Below are 14,551 nucleotides of genomic sequence, written 5' to 3' on the forward strand. Positions count from 1 at the left end.
GGGGGGCGCGGGGCGCGGCGGGGCCTGCTGGAAGGAAGCGGCGGCCGGAACCGGAGCGGCCCCAGCAGCGCGCCTGCGCCGGCAGGGCCCCGGGGCCGGCGAGCGGGGCGGGACGGAGCGGGGCCGCCACCTGCCGGGCACCGCCGCACCGGCAGCGGGAACCGCACCGGGACACGCACCCGGCACCGCGGCACCCACCGGCACCCACCACCTGGGACCCGCACTCGACACCGGAACCCCCCACCACGATCCGCACCCGGCGCCGAGATCCCCCACAGGGACCCGCGTCGGGAACCGCAACCGCCACCGGGACCCGCCACAAGGACCCGCCACCGGGACCCGCACCCGCCACCGGCACCCCCCACCGGGACCCGCACCTGGCACTGGGACGCCTCACTGGGACCCACACCTGCCACCAGGACCCAGCACCGGCACCCGCACCTGGCACCGGGACCCGCACCAGTGACGGAAACCGCACCCTCCACCGGGACCTTCACCCGCCACTGAGACCCGCACCAGGACCCGGCACTGGGACTGGCACCGGCACCGGCAACAGGACCCCCCCACGGGGACCCACACCCGCCACCGGCACCCCCCACCAGGACCCGCGCCTGGCACTGGGACCCCTCACCAGGACCTGCACCGGTGACGGGAACCGCACCCCCCAGCGGGACCCTCACCTGCCACTGAGACCCGCACCAGGACCTGGCACTGGGACTGGCACCGGCACCGGCACTGGCAACAGGACCCCCACCACCAGGGCCCGCACCCGACACCGGGACCCGGTACCGGCAACAGGACTGTTAATGGGACTGGCCCGGAGCCGTGCTGCCCTCCCACAGCCCAGGCGCCACGCCGTCCCCCTGGTTCCATCGTGGGCTGGGGGTACCTGCTCAGTGCATGCTTGCATGGGCACAAAACAGTGCTAAAATAGTACTACTATATTAATAATAATAATAAAAATTAATAATAATACAATAAAAATGCTAAAATATCGAAATAATAATACAATATAATATAATACAGTGTAACACAATATAAGATAAAACAGTATAATATGTAACAATATATATATGTGACATAATATGGAACATAATATAATATATAACATAATAAACATCACATATCGTATCATATCATATATCATATCGTATCATATCAATCTCATATCCTGTCTAGATGTCCTCCAAGGTCCCTTCCAACCCAACCCATTCCATGACTCCATAACACAACATCGACACCACCGCTGCCACCAATGACGGGGATGACGGTGACAGGGGAGGAGGGTGGCAGGGTGGGGCTGCAGCGAGGTGGTCACAGAGCAGGGGTAGCAGGGCCAGGCACCCCCCCCCCCCGGTGTCCCCCTCCCCAGCTGGCTGCAGCATCTTGGCATCTTGAGGAGGGCATGGGGTGGGAGGCTGGCAGCACCCCCACACGGGGTTTGGTGTGAGGGCTGGTCCAGCAAGTGAGCGGGATGGAAAGAGGGGTGGGAAGAGGGACGGGAGAAGGGAACAAGCATTTGGGCATCCTGGCGTGTTTCCTTATCCGCCATCATGCCGGTCCCTTATGGAACCACGGGCTCATAGAATAGCTTGGGTTGGCAGGGACATTTAAATGCCATCAAATCCAACCCACCTGCCATGAGCTGGAATATGTTCAACCAGACCAGGTTGCTCAGAGCCCTGTCCAACCTGGCCTGGGATGTGGCCAGGGATGGGGCATCTACCACCTCTCTGGGCAACCTGGGCTACTGTCTCACCACCCTCACACCAAAGAATTTCTTCCCAATATCTCATCTAAATCTCCCTTTCAGTTTAAAACTGTTCCGCCTTGTCCTATGGTTCCATTCCCTGATCCAGAGTCCTGGAGCCCCTTCAGGGACTGGAAGGGGCTGGAAGGTCTCCCTGGAGCCTTCCCTTCTCCAGGCTGAACCCCCCCAGCTCTCTCCTCACAGCAGAGGGGCTCCAGCCCTCCCAGCATCTCCAGGGTCTCCTCTGGCCCCACTCCAACAGCTCCGTGTCCTTCTGCTGTTGGTGGCCCCAGAGCTGGAGGCAGCACTGCAGGGGTGTCTCACAGAGCGGAGCAGAGGGGCAGAATCCCCCCGCTTGCCCTGCTGCCCACGCTGCTGGGCATGGCCCTTGGGATGGCCACCACATCTGTCCCCTGGGGGGAGATGTGGGGACCAGAGACCCCCCCCCCACACACACACTTTCCACGGAGAGGCCGCGTTTGCCGTGGGCCGCTGGAACGCCGCCGTGCTGATGGTGCCTCGCCGACGCCGAGGTGGTTGTCACTTCCTGCCCTGGTGGCTGCCGCCGCCATGTACGGCAAAGCAGGAAGCCCAGGCGCTGGCCTCCCTCCACTTTTTTGGCTACCCTTCACTTCTCCCCGTGCTTCGGCATCACCCCCGATGAGGCGTGGGTGACCAAAAACCAGGTGGAGGGGATGATGCCAGCAGCTCTGCTGCCCCAGGGAGGCTCTGAAGGACACCAGTGTGCGGGAAGAGATTGCAGCCAACTTCCCTGCATCAAGCGTGATATCCCCAAGGATGCTGGGGGGGGGTGGGTGGGCAGGGGGGCAGGAACCCTTCCCACCCGCTTCTGCCCCTCTCCTGCTAGGTAAGGGACTTTGAGGGCTTAGAAAACAAGCCTGATTCTCAGCCCTTCGTGAGTGGGAGTTGAGGATGCTCGCCATGGGATGAGGGGAGCAGGAAGAGGCGGTGGAGGTGTCGGTGGACACCACAGGGGATGGGGAAAGTCAGGGGACAGGGAACATGGAGATCCCAGTGGCCAAGGGAGCGGGTTGGAAAGCCCAGCTTATTTTTCGGGAGCACATCCTTGCTCCTACGCTGTGCGTGGGAAAGAGCCTGGGACTGGCTGCTGGAGTCAGGCACTCCAGGGCCTTCACAGCCCCGAGCTTCCCCCTGGCGGGAAGGGGGGCCTGGGGGGTGGGTTGTGCAGCAGGGAGGTGGGGAGTGGGGCTCACCCTCCCCACAGCCCCCGCACAGAGCAGTCCTGGGAGGAAATGAAACCAGCTCATGCGTCTGTTTGCCCCAGAAATGCACCCGCAGACGCGAGCCCAAACCCACCCACGCACGCATCGGTGCACCCACCCGGGCTTGCACACTCACCGGCACATCCGTGCACGCTCCCAAGCATGGGTGGGCACGCGAACATGTGTGCGTGGTGTGGACACACCACACACCTCCCCCCCCCAACCCCGGCTGTGCAGCCGAACCCAGCATCGCTGTCCTCTTTTGTGTGACAGTAACTAAAAGTCCAGAAAAACCCTTCCTCGCACCGCCGGAGCCCGGAGTTCCCCCTCTACAGGGCTGGAGAGCGGCACGGGGCTGGTGGGTCTCAGGTCTCGGATAAAAATACCAGGCAATAACCCAGCCTGGTGGAGAATCGTGCCCAGTCCCATGTTTTCCCAGTCCATCAGACCTAAGAATACAGAAATACCCCAACAAATGCACGGTCAAAAATGCTCAGAGCTGCTCTTGGCTTTTTTTTTTTCTCCCATCTGAAGATCCATCCCTGAAGCCCCAAGACCATCAGCATCCCCAGGGACAGCTGGAAGGGTGACACAGGAGATGGTGGCCAAGGCTGGGCCGTGCAGGATACCCGGAGGGGAATCCTGTGTGGAGCAGCTCGCTGCAGTGTCCCAGCCAGGATTTATCCTGGGAAGGGTCTTGGCTTGAGGGTGAGTGATCCCCTGGCTGGCAGGGGAAGGATGGATTTGGCCACACGGGGAGGAGACGTGGCCTTGCACCAGGAGAGGGGGCCCTTCAGCTGGTGGGAATCAGCTGGAAAAGGGAGAATAATAGAAAGGGAAAAAAAAAACAACCCAAAACTAAACAACAAAAAAAAAAACCCAGAGGATGAGCTGAGAATAAAATCCCGAGCGAGAGATATTCCTTCGCTCAAGGGAGCAGAGCTTGGGCAACCGCCCACCCTGTTGATCTGCCTCTTCTCTGCATCCCCTGGCCGGTTTTGCCCCTGTTGGGCCACAGGTTTCGTGCCTCCGAGGGATCCAGGTGGCTCAGGCTGGATGAGAAGCGGTGGGCAGGGGAAGGGGAGGGTGGCTGGGTGTAGCTGACAGCGGAGAATCCGCAGGCGGTGGCTGGGAGCATCAGGAAAAAAAGCATGGAAGCTCCCAGCTCATTCCACCTTGGCTAATTCACCTTCAAGCTGCAAAAAAACCCCGAAGGGAACCAGGTTTGGCTGGTTCTTGAGGCTTCCAGAGCTCCAGGGGCGATGGGGGATGCTCTGCAGGGAGGGGGGTGTAGGTCTCCTACAGATCCCCCTCCCGAAATGCGCCTCCCCCCCAGAAAATCTCCAAGCGGGAGTAAAAACCCTCGCTCCTCCACGCCCAGCAGCAAAAAGCACGGGTGGAGCTGGTGTGACAGATGCCACGGGAGGGCGTTCACGTCCCAAACCCCAGCGAGAGGGGACAAAAAGGTTTCAGTGAATTAGGATCCTTGTGTCCTTCCCCTCCCCAGCGCTGGCAGCGGTCCCTGGCTCTCAGGGGGCTTCTCCCCCCACACTCCCCCCGGGGCCGGCCCTGAAAACCCTCTCGGGTTCATTTCAAAGGGTGTCCTGGGGAAACCCTATATTCCCAAGGAGATTTTAATTAAAGCAGAAGGGGACAAGGCTGGGGATGCTGCCTCTCCTCGGGTGGCTTTTCACCTCCAGCATGGGACGAGGCTGGACGCCCCGCTCTGCCTGTGTGTCCCCCCCCACCCCAGCCCTGCTTTACCTACTCTCTTAGGGTTCAGTGAGCTGATTTTAGGGGCACGAGAGCCCTTATTATGAGGCCAATTAGTGGGGGGCCTATGGGGGCAGATGAGACCCCATCCTCTGTGTCACACCCCCCTTGCTCTGCTGTAGCTGGTGCTGCCCTGCCACCGGCAGCCGCAGCGCCAGCTTTGGGGACATAGAGGTGACTGCCAGCCCTGGGTGCATCCCAGCTGTCCACCCTGCATCCTGCTGCCGAGGCTGGGTTGGGGGAGCACCCAAAATTCCCCACACTTTTGGTTCACACTGCCATTGCTTGCAGGACCTGGTGGCCCCCAGCTCCGTGGGGACGTGTCTCCGGGGCTGCTCCACATCTCTTCTCTCTCTTTTCCTTCCCCCACTGGAAAATCATGCCCGTGGCCATGCTGGGGTGGGGGGACAGCTGGGTTTGAGGCCATTCCCGGGAGCCTGGAGCTTTGCTCTTGCAGTGCTTTGTGTGCAGGGAACAATCATCTCTGCATTTCCGTTGTTCCCTTCTTAACCCGGGGCCAAACTCCATCCTTACCCGCTTTCATGTCCTCTGATCAACAGGTACCTTGTACCTCTAATGACACGGGGCAATCGATCAGCCCAGTCGCCGTCTCCTTTCCAGAGGCAAGAGGGAGGTGAGGGGTGGGAGGAGGAAGAAGGGTTCATACTGATTTGGGAGCCCTCAGAGCAGAGCCATGGACCAGGTTTAATGTGTCCAGCTCTGTTGGCTCAAGCTCTCCTCCATCCGAGGGTCTGGCCTGAGTTGAGCAGAGCACCAGCATCTTCTCCAACCCACTGCAGAAGGAAACTTCACCAGAGGAAGGTCCCAACAGCTCCAGCACCCCATCAGCTGCTCAGTCTTAGAGGTTGAGTGGTGATTTTCTCCCCCAAAAGGCAGAAACCAGCCATTATTCCTGCAGCGAAGCAGCTGCTCCTGGGGTTCAAGAGAGCCCAACTCTGTCCCAGGACTGGAGCTGCAAAAAGAAAGGTGGTGTTTAGGGGTTTCCTTCTCCATGGGAAGGAGCTCCCAAGGCCTGAGGGTGCAGTGGGGCAAGCAGGACACTGGGGTGAAGCCCACCACACTTAGATGATCGTCTGCCACCAGCTCAGAGGGAGGTATCCTCAAAGCCACTGGCAGAAAGAAAGCATGTGTGGCTCAGAAATAGAGCTCAAGGTACAGTTCAGCGCTTTATTTTAACGTCTAGGGCATCAAGGGATGAGATTTTTGGTGTCGAGGGACTGCCACCAGTCTTGGGGACAAGAAAGACACCCAAGAGTTAATCCCTGTGGGGAGATGATTCCTGATAACCGATCTCAATGGTAAAATAAACAAACAGCCAAAGGAAAGAAGTTAGAAATACAGGATGTGCTTTTAATGAGGAGGGTCGTTAAGTGTTGGAGCAACTCCCCTCTTCCTTCCAACAGGGAGGAAGAGCCACAAGTGGTTCCTCTAGCCTGTTTCAGGGCTGGCGAGGAGATGCCACCACCCCGAATGCTGTCACTAGGCAGGTGTCAGCTGGAAGGAGAAGGTGTATGGCTGCCTGAACCTTTCCCTGCAGGAGCGTTGCCAGCTTTGGATGAGGAGCTGGAGCCCAGGTGCCATGGCAGGTCTGCTGACTCACTTTAAAACCGACAATAAAAGCAATTGGCCGTGGGGCGATAAAAGCTTCCCCTGGCTTATCACTGCCTTGGTTCCAGTAATGAAATCATGGCACTTGCAAGTTACCTGGGAAGTAATTGGAGGGCTTAATTGAGGAAGATCGTTAGGGAAAAGACAAAGATAGGGGAGCCGAGTCCCTTACCTACTGTGAGCAGTTGGGGCTTTCGTGGCAATGATCGATGGATTTATTTATCAGGAGGCGACAGAGAAGAGGGGGAGGTGAAGCACTAAGACCCTGCACCCCCAAAAGGAGCAGGGTGCCCCTGTCCCTTCATCACCCCTTTGATATTCGGGCCATGCTGGCTGCGCTCCTCCTTGCATGCCGGGGGCTGCCAAGACACCCAGCAGAGAAAACATCTGGTGAAGGACCCGCTCAGCTTTGATGTTCCAACCATATTGTCCTGGAGCAGGAAGAACGCCGGAGTTTGGGATGGGGGTAGCTGGGCTGAAGGGACGGTTTGATTACAGTATCCCCAGCAAGAAAAGTGGGACCTCAGCTGGGGTCACTAGGGGGTTGAAAGTCGAAGGAGATGTGTGCACATGGAGACGTCAGACCAAGGTCTCAGAGTGTCCTCCTGGCTATGCAAGCTGCCTGGAAAGGTCTCCCGCGGCTGCATGGGGTGTCTCCATTGACATCAAGGGGAGGGGGAGATGCCAAATGATGATAGGGCTTTATAAAGTGTGGCGTTTTGCCTCTGACACCACGCAGAGAAGGGCTGTGTGGGGAAGGATACCTGTCTACCCGTTTTTCTCCCTTTCCCCTTCCCCATCCCGGCACTGGGATTACTTTTTCTCCCAGGTCTTTGCTCTCCAATGCCCAGGCTCTGCCCGACACAGACTGGTAGCAGTGTCCCCAGGGGAGGCAATCAGCCCTTGATCAATGCGTCTTGGGAAGACCTTCCCCCAGCAAGGGGCTGTTTCACCTCAGCAATGTTAATATTAATCTGCTTATCTGCCCCGGCGCTATAAAACACTCATCTCCAAAGGGAAAAAAAAAAATTCCCGCTGTTTTTTCTTTATACCTACCCTCGCTTATTGTGGGCCTTATCAGCAAACTCAGCCAGCCTTCAGGGCAAGAGAGTCACGCAATGGCTCCAGCAAACAGAGCCTCCGGTCCTACACCAGCATCAGCATCGCGTGTTCTCACTGCAGCATGGACTCACCAGGCCAAGTCCACGAGAGCTTCTCCAGCCCATGGGGATGGCATGACACACTGCTGGCGTGACATCCCCGGCAGTCACGATCCTCTTCTGAATCACCAAGTGACACTGGACACTGACAGGTCCAGATCCGCACCCAGGATGATCCCACCTCCCCTACAGGAGATGAATTCTAGCTTTGGGTTGTCCCCTGTGGAAAGGTGGTTCATAACTCTATTGCCTTGACCTATGGCCCTTGTCAGAGGCAGGGGAGATGTTATTTGGCTGATGCACCTTATGGGTTGCCCTAAACCACCCTTCCACTTTTCCTCCAAGGCCTCTGATAGCTTGCAGCTCAAAACACTGTTTGGACCTTGTGGGTCCTCACTCTTGCTTTTCCTGCAATATTAGGATTATGACATTAAGTGGTGAAGACAAAGCTGGTGTGACATGGAGCTTCTTGGGCTGGTTCAGTGAATTCAAGTGGGTCTGAGGCTGTATTGTCTCAGTGTTTCATCACAAATTGGTTATCAGGCAGGACCTGGACATACAGAGACAAAGAATTACTCCTTTTCATTCAGGCTTGTTTAGCGGGTCTGAACACCTCCCTGCTCCTGCTGGAATGTCCCTGAAGTCTTGAGCAATCGGCTTCCCCATATTTTTCCCCAACACGCTCCTTCATTTCTGTCTCTTCTTGGAAGTTTTTGTGCAATGCACGATGAGTGATTGGTATTTGGACCTGGAAGGAGCTCTCGTTGGTCAGGGTCTGGGGCTATGGCTGAGCCGATGCCACCCATGGGAACAGATTCAAGAGCAGTGCGTGTTGCACCGGATGGTTATACTTGTTCCCGTAACATTGCTTGCCAGGTACTGGGCTGGCTAAGATGCCTTTGCGTGCAAGTTGTAGAAAAGAAGGCATCTGGCTCTGCTGGCACAGGTTGACTGGCAGCCAATGTAAACTCTTGGGTTTGAGTTGGAGAAAGTCCTGTTCTCCTTCTCTGCCCCATTGTGAAAACACCCTTGTTCCAGCCTAGAACACCAGCAGCTTGACTTTCTCAATAGCAAGGGGTAAAGTTGTCCTTCCTTGTGTCCTTCAGGGCCAGCAGTGACTATGGTGACTAAGGCTTAAGGTGGCTGAAGTCCTCCAACACCCTGGTCCAGAGGGACTTTCCTCCAGCTCAGCTAATTTGAAGGATGCCTCTCATTTTTCTGTCGAAAGTAATCTGAGCAGCGGGAGAACCCCTGGTGCAAGGTTGTCTGATAGATTCTCAGAGAGGCACTAAAGAGCTTTGAGCTCCTCTACGGACAAAGTTAAACCTCCTCTGTGTGGGATCTCAGAGTGACTTGACAGGCCAGCTAGGCGTTTGAAAACATGGCACAGAAACAAGGGAACAGGCTGTCCTTAGAAGACTTGCAGAAGTATTAGTATTTTTCCAAAATTTCCAAGATATTTTCCCTGCAGACACATCTACAGTGAAGGTAAATTCCAACCAGTGAAAATTTGTCTCTCAAGTACTCTGGAAATAGCGATACTTGCTGGACCTCAATACCATCATCCTCATCTCCACCCAAGCTTTGGGCATCAGTTCAGCCAAACTCTTAAACATTGATGGAGGCCATGGGATGGTGGCGTGGCTTGGCTGTCCTTCAGTTATCAAAGAGTGATTTTAAAATAATACGGCCCAATGGTATTCAAACAGCCTGGTTTTGGGTACATTCCCTTTCCCTCTAGCAAAAGACATTTTGCACCTCCCATAAATGTGCTTTGTGCTACTCAGACTAGATGTGATGGAATATCCAATGTTTGATGGAATGAATATCCAACACTAGAAATGCTAGAAAATGAAAAAGGCAAGAAACGACACAAAGTGAACAAGCTAAGCCAGGAGTTTCAATGGCTTCAGTTTATTATATCACCCCGTAAAGGTGTTCTAGACCCAGCTTTGCTACAAGGACACCCAGGTCTTTGCCCCCTGGTGACATCTAGGCAAGGGATAAGCCCACTGCTCAGTTCATGCTCTTCATGGGGAAGCGCTTCTTGACCTGGAAGTGCTCACATCTTTTGTGCTTCAGGGACAGTCCGTAGAGCGGTGTCATGTCCACCTTCCTGCCATCACAGACGCTGAATTCCAGCTGCTGGAGCAAGGTGGACAGGAAAAGGAAGATCTGCCGCCTGGCAATGGGTTCCCCAATGCACTTCCTTTTCCCCAAGCCAAAAACCAGCACCTTCTCCCCATCCACTTTGTTCACTTCGGTCCGTTTAGCATTGAGGAAACGCTCTGGTTTGAAGGTCAGTGGATCCTTCCAAAGTTTCCTGGAAGGGAAAACATCAGATGGTGCCTCCTGGCCATGGGTGTAGTGGGAACACTGGGAGGTGGGAGCTGTCAGTAAAAATATCCCTGAATTTAGTAGATTCCTCACTTGCTCCCTTTTCTCTTCAAGCAGGCTGACCCCACTTCTAACCAGGAAGATAACTGTGCAGGAAGGGGCCTACTTGTCACTGCAGCAGGCTTTCTGCCTCAGAAGGTACTTACTCATCATGATTCACTTGCCACTGATTGACAAACACACAGCGGTCCTTTGGGATGTAGTAGCCATTCAGCACCGTGTCCCTGGTCGTACTGGAGAGAGAAAAGACTCTGAGAGTTTGGGAAGCAAAAAGCATCCTCAGAGGACTATTAGTTTGCTCCTGATGCTGCTGAAGTAAGGATACGGCTCAAAGAGATGGCTTTAAGAGGGGCAGTTGCATTGTCCATGAGCTGGATTGGGCAACCTCTACCTGAGCTGAGTGGAGTATCTTCAAGTGAGGCCAGCAGAAAGGAAGGGTTGCTCTTGGGGAGCTCCCACATTGCCCTGCCCAAGAGCTGTGAGCTCCCCATGTCCACGATGAAGCCATCACTCTACAAGTTGATAATCTCTCTGCCCCTCACCACACCGCTGCTGGGGTGGCTGTAACAAAGTGCCTCAAGTCCACCTTGTCCCTCCACATCCTTTGCAACCTCAACACTTGCCTGTGTGGGATGGTGAAGGGCAGGAAGGAGGAGTGCCTGAACATCTCCAGGATGAAGGCTTCTGTGTAGGGCAGCGCACCCCGGTCCGACAGCCTCGGTCTCCTCTCCTGGCCGATGGTCTGGTCTGTGGGATGTCAAGAGAAGGGAGTGAGTTGGGGTCAGCCCTCACCAGAGATATTTTGGCCCCAGAGGAAGCAGGATCATGGACTCACCTAGTTCTTCCTGGATCTTCTTCTGGATGTGGGGGTACGTCACGAGGTACATGAGGCACCAGGACAGGCCAGTTGTCACGGTGTCAAAGCCTGGTCAAAGAGGAAAGCATGTAGATGAGGTCTGCACAACATGCAGGGCACATGCTTTGGCTTGCTGTCTAACCATCACATGGAGCAGTCTTGGATGGCTAAGAAGGCAGAGGTCATCCTGGGTACACAGTAAGACTTGGGTTTCTGTCCCATTGGAGAAAACTTTGCTAAAATGCTCTGCTCTCACTCATCCTGATTCACCCTTGGGTTATGTCAGGTTTGTATAACTTCTCTGGAATCGGGGGAGTTTCCACAGATTAAGTCAAAGATGAATCAGTCGGTAGACATAACCCTCAACCAGGAAAAGCCACCCGGGCTTGTGAAGCTTGACTGAGCTATAAGCTGTGCCCTTCACTTTTCCCTGAAACCTCTTCCCAGAGCTAATGTTCCATGCCAGTGTCTAGGGGTGTCCTTGGAAGGTCCAGGAAGATCAGTGAGCAGGAGAGTGAGTGCTTAGACCCAAACTGGCTGCCTGGTGCTGGACAAAGATGGGTCAGACAGAGCAGTAACACGAGGAGCCTGAGAAAATCTGCAGTAGCTGGGTGAAGTCTCTGGGAAAAGATACCTGCTCCAAAGAGGTCATTCACAAGGTTGACGATCTTCTCCTTAGGGATCTGTGTGGTACCATTTGCTTCCACTTTTTTCTCCATGCACTGCTCAATGAGGGAGTCAGTGATGTCTCGGATGTTGTTCTGAGAGGAAGAGAAGACAAGTCGTGGCCGCAGAACCAGCAGAGGAATGGGTATTACTGAGCAACAATCTGCTGTTGGGGGAGCCCCACGTCATACGAGCTCTGGAGAACCTCATCTTTCATCCTCTCTGGTCCCTACTGCTTTTGCAACCTATGAAAAGGAGGAGATGTTTCTCCAGGGAACCTCTGGCAGATGGCTCTGCTGACGGATCAGATGATCAACCAACAAACTCCCCCTATCACACAGGGCCATGGAGGAGGAGGAGGACTGCAGTACTGGGCTGCACAAGAGATCACAGATGAGTGAGACTGCAGCTGGACTTGCAGCAATACCTGCAAGAACATAGATGCCCATAGATGCTTGCCTGCAAGAAGAACAACTCACTAATAGAGAGGGGCAGAGAGCAGGAACACACCTCTGGTGCACATGACAGTCCTGCAAGGTCTTACCTTTTCGTAAGTCTCGTAGTGCTCTTTGACAATCTTCTGCAGGAAATGGATGAATCGCTTGTTGAAATCCTTAAATAAACTCATGGTGCGGCTGGGAAGATACTGGAGCACGGGGATGAAGTCAGCAGGGTTGCCAGCAGCAGCGACATCAGTGAACTGTTCACTTACATTCACTATATTGAGCAGCTCTTGGTCGTTGTGGTCGTAGCGCTTGCCAAAACAGATGGCACAGATGATGTTGGCCACAGAGACCACCACATACCGGTAAGGGTCAAAGCTCTTCTTCTCATCCATCAGCTGCAGCAACTTGGTGACCAGGTAGTCGGCCTCTTTGGAGACGTGCTCCTCCAGGAGGCAGGTGGAAGAGGAGGTGGGGCTGGGGGCAATGGAGAAGGTCTTCAGGGCATTCTGAGCCAGCTTTCTGCGGGCTTTCCACACCTCCCCTGAGTCAGGGCTGAAGGCCAGGCTCTGCCCGTCCGTAACATAGCGAAAGCTGTGGAGGTCAGGGCGCCCCATGAAGTCTTCTCCTTGCTTCACCAATGCTTGCTTGATGGTCTCCAGCCCACTCAGCACCAGCACGGGCCGGGTGCCGATCTTGACCTCCATGATGTCCCCATACTTCTGGCTCAGCTGGGTCAGGACCAGGTGTGGGTCCTTCCTCAGCTCCAGCACGTTGCCGAGGATGGGGTAGCCTCTGGGTCCTGGGGGGCTCTTCAGTCCCTTGGGCACGTGCTGCTGGAGGGACTGGATGAGCAGGAAGACCAGGCAGAAGACGGCAGCTGCGAGGAGGACCTCGGTGGCCGAGACAACGCCTTGGCTTCCCACTAGCAACATCATAGCCTTCATCACTGCTGGCATGCAGGAACCCTGAGGGAGTTAACCAGAAGCGTGGTGAAGAGATAGGATTAGCGAGAAGTTGTGTCCTGCAGATCTTTCTGATGGTGAGTAAAGGCACCGAGTGCCCTTAAACAGTTCAGGGTGATGGAGCTGCCTATGCAGCACTTTGGGCTTTTCAAGGGTCAAAAGCTGGTGGGACCTATAAAGACTCCAAACACCCATCACTTAAGGGGGACCTCAGCCCCCCAGAGGTCATCTCTTTCCTTGCGGATCACCCCGGCACCTGCTGGCACAGCCACAGCTCCTGCCCAGGGGAGACGGTCCGTTTGCAGCAAGGCACAGAAAACTGCAGCTCAAAAAAGCGCAGGGAGGCAAGAGGGGAGGAACAGCAGCTCCTCGGCGAAGCCGGCCCCATCTTCACCAACTCTGTGAGGCTTTCTAGCCAGTGGGCTGGATCTGCTGGGTGGCCATGGGGCTGCCCTGCAGGATCGCATGGCTCCCTGCTTGGGCAGGGGAGGGAGGGGAGAGCCTGGTGCATGAATTTCTCCTTCTGACTCAAATATGACCTCCCTGGTCCTCTATCCGCACACACACGCACGTTGTCTCCTACCTGCAGGTCCTTGCAGTTAGACGGGGCTGGTTTTACTGCCCAGCAAAGATAGACGGAGGGGGTCTGGCAGCTGCCTGCCCTGGGGAGCAGTGGGGATCCTCTTCTGCCACCTGGACCACCTTCTCCTGCCTCCCGGACCTTCTTCTCCAGCTGCCTGGAAGACCACGGCTTTATATGCACTCCCCTTGTTGCCTGGCTGGGTGCTTATCTCGGGGGTGGGGGGGTGTCACGCCACGAAAGCCTTGGAGAATAGCTACCCATTAACAAAGGGGGCTGAGCCCAGCTGGAGCCAACCCAAGAAAGCGGGGCAGATATTTCCTCAGCTCCACCGGGCTCTGGGGGATGAACGTTGACTCCTTCCGCCCCAGAGCCCAAGGTGGGGAGGCGGAAGGGGGTCCCCAAGCGCTGCCCTGGGGAGCATGGGGGACACGCTCTCGGCATCGCTGTCTCGTGGGATGTGGGCACCAGCATTCTCCCAAAAAGGCCTTTCCTGGGCTGACTAGAGTGTTGTCCTGGTTTGCACGCCCCGGGACTAATTTTTCTCCTAATGCTTGGGAAAACTGCACTTTTAGAAGACTCTAGTGTCTGAATTTGTGATAATATTCACTTTATAGCTAGCTGTAGCGTGCGGGTTTCAATGTCTTGGTGTTTTCGAAGTTGCCAGGTGCGGGGATGAGGAGGAGCGAGACCTGGGCACTTGCCCCAAGCTGCCGGCAGGGTTATTTCATACCATGAACGTCACATTCAACAGTAATTAGAAAGTTTGCTGAGAAGTTCCCCCTCTCCCTCGATGGCTGCCATCCTGAGCACTCCTCACCCCGGTGCCGGAGCCCTTTCCCCCTGCCTCCTTGTGGCTGTGTCCTATCGTGGGGGACACAAATGACGGGAATAGACGCTGTCCCCTTGCAGGTGACGGCAGTGTCCCATGGCAGAGGGGACTGAGCCTCGTTACCCGCAAAGGTGCACCCGGTGCTGAGGAGCCTCCCATCCCCAGCCAGCCCGGGGGGTGCTGATCCTGAGCACTCCTCGCCCCGGTGCTGGAGCCCGGAGCCCTTCCCTTCCTCCCGAAGCTGCAGCGCTCACCA

The 14,551-nt window shown here is 55.7% G+C and overlaps 1 protein-coding gene across 1 annotated transcript; it reads right to left on the bottom strand.

The window, feature by feature from the left end:
- Positions 1-9,455: 9,455 nt before the first annotated feature.
- Positions 9,456-13,655, bottom strand: LOC134520575 (cytochrome P450 1A5-like). The gene is made up of 7 exons (XM_063346141.1): positions 13,467-13,655; positions 12,020-12,886; positions 11,444-11,570; positions 10,789-10,878; positions 10,577-10,700; positions 10,100-10,186; positions 9,456-9,879 (listed from the first exon to the last, which is right to left on the bottom strand). The coding sequence occupies exons 2-7, from the start codon at positions 12,875-12,877 to the stop codon at positions 9,573-9,575; spliced, it is 1,593 nt and encodes a 530-aa protein (XP_063202211.1). The 5' UTR covers positions 12,878-12,886; positions 13,467-13,655; the 3' UTR covers positions 9,456-9,572.
- Between the last annotated feature and the right edge of the window lie 896 nt (positions 13,656-14,551).

This window comes from Chroicocephalus ridibundus, chromosome 9, assembly GCF_963924245.1.
Source record: "Chroicocephalus ridibundus chromosome 9, bChrRid1.1, whole genome shotgun sequence".
Lineage (NCBI taxonomy): Eukaryota > Metazoa > Chordata > Aves > Charadriiformes > Laridae > Chroicocephalus > Chroicocephalus ridibundus.

Bases quoted from the DNA above. Each gene is read 5' to 3' on its own strand.
- LOC134520575 (XM_063346141.1), bottom strand. From the start codon at position 12,877: ATGCCAGCAGTGATGAAGGCTATGATGTTGCTAGTGGGAAGCCAAGGC. The intron at 11,571-12,019 runs GTAAGACCTTGC...TCTTCCTCTCAG, and splicing joins ACTACGAGACTTACGAAAAG to AACAACATCCGAGACATCAC. The intron at 10,701-10,788 runs GTGAGTCCATGA...GACATCCCACAG, and splicing joins GAAGATCCAGGAAGAACTAG to ACCAGACCATCGGCCAGGAG.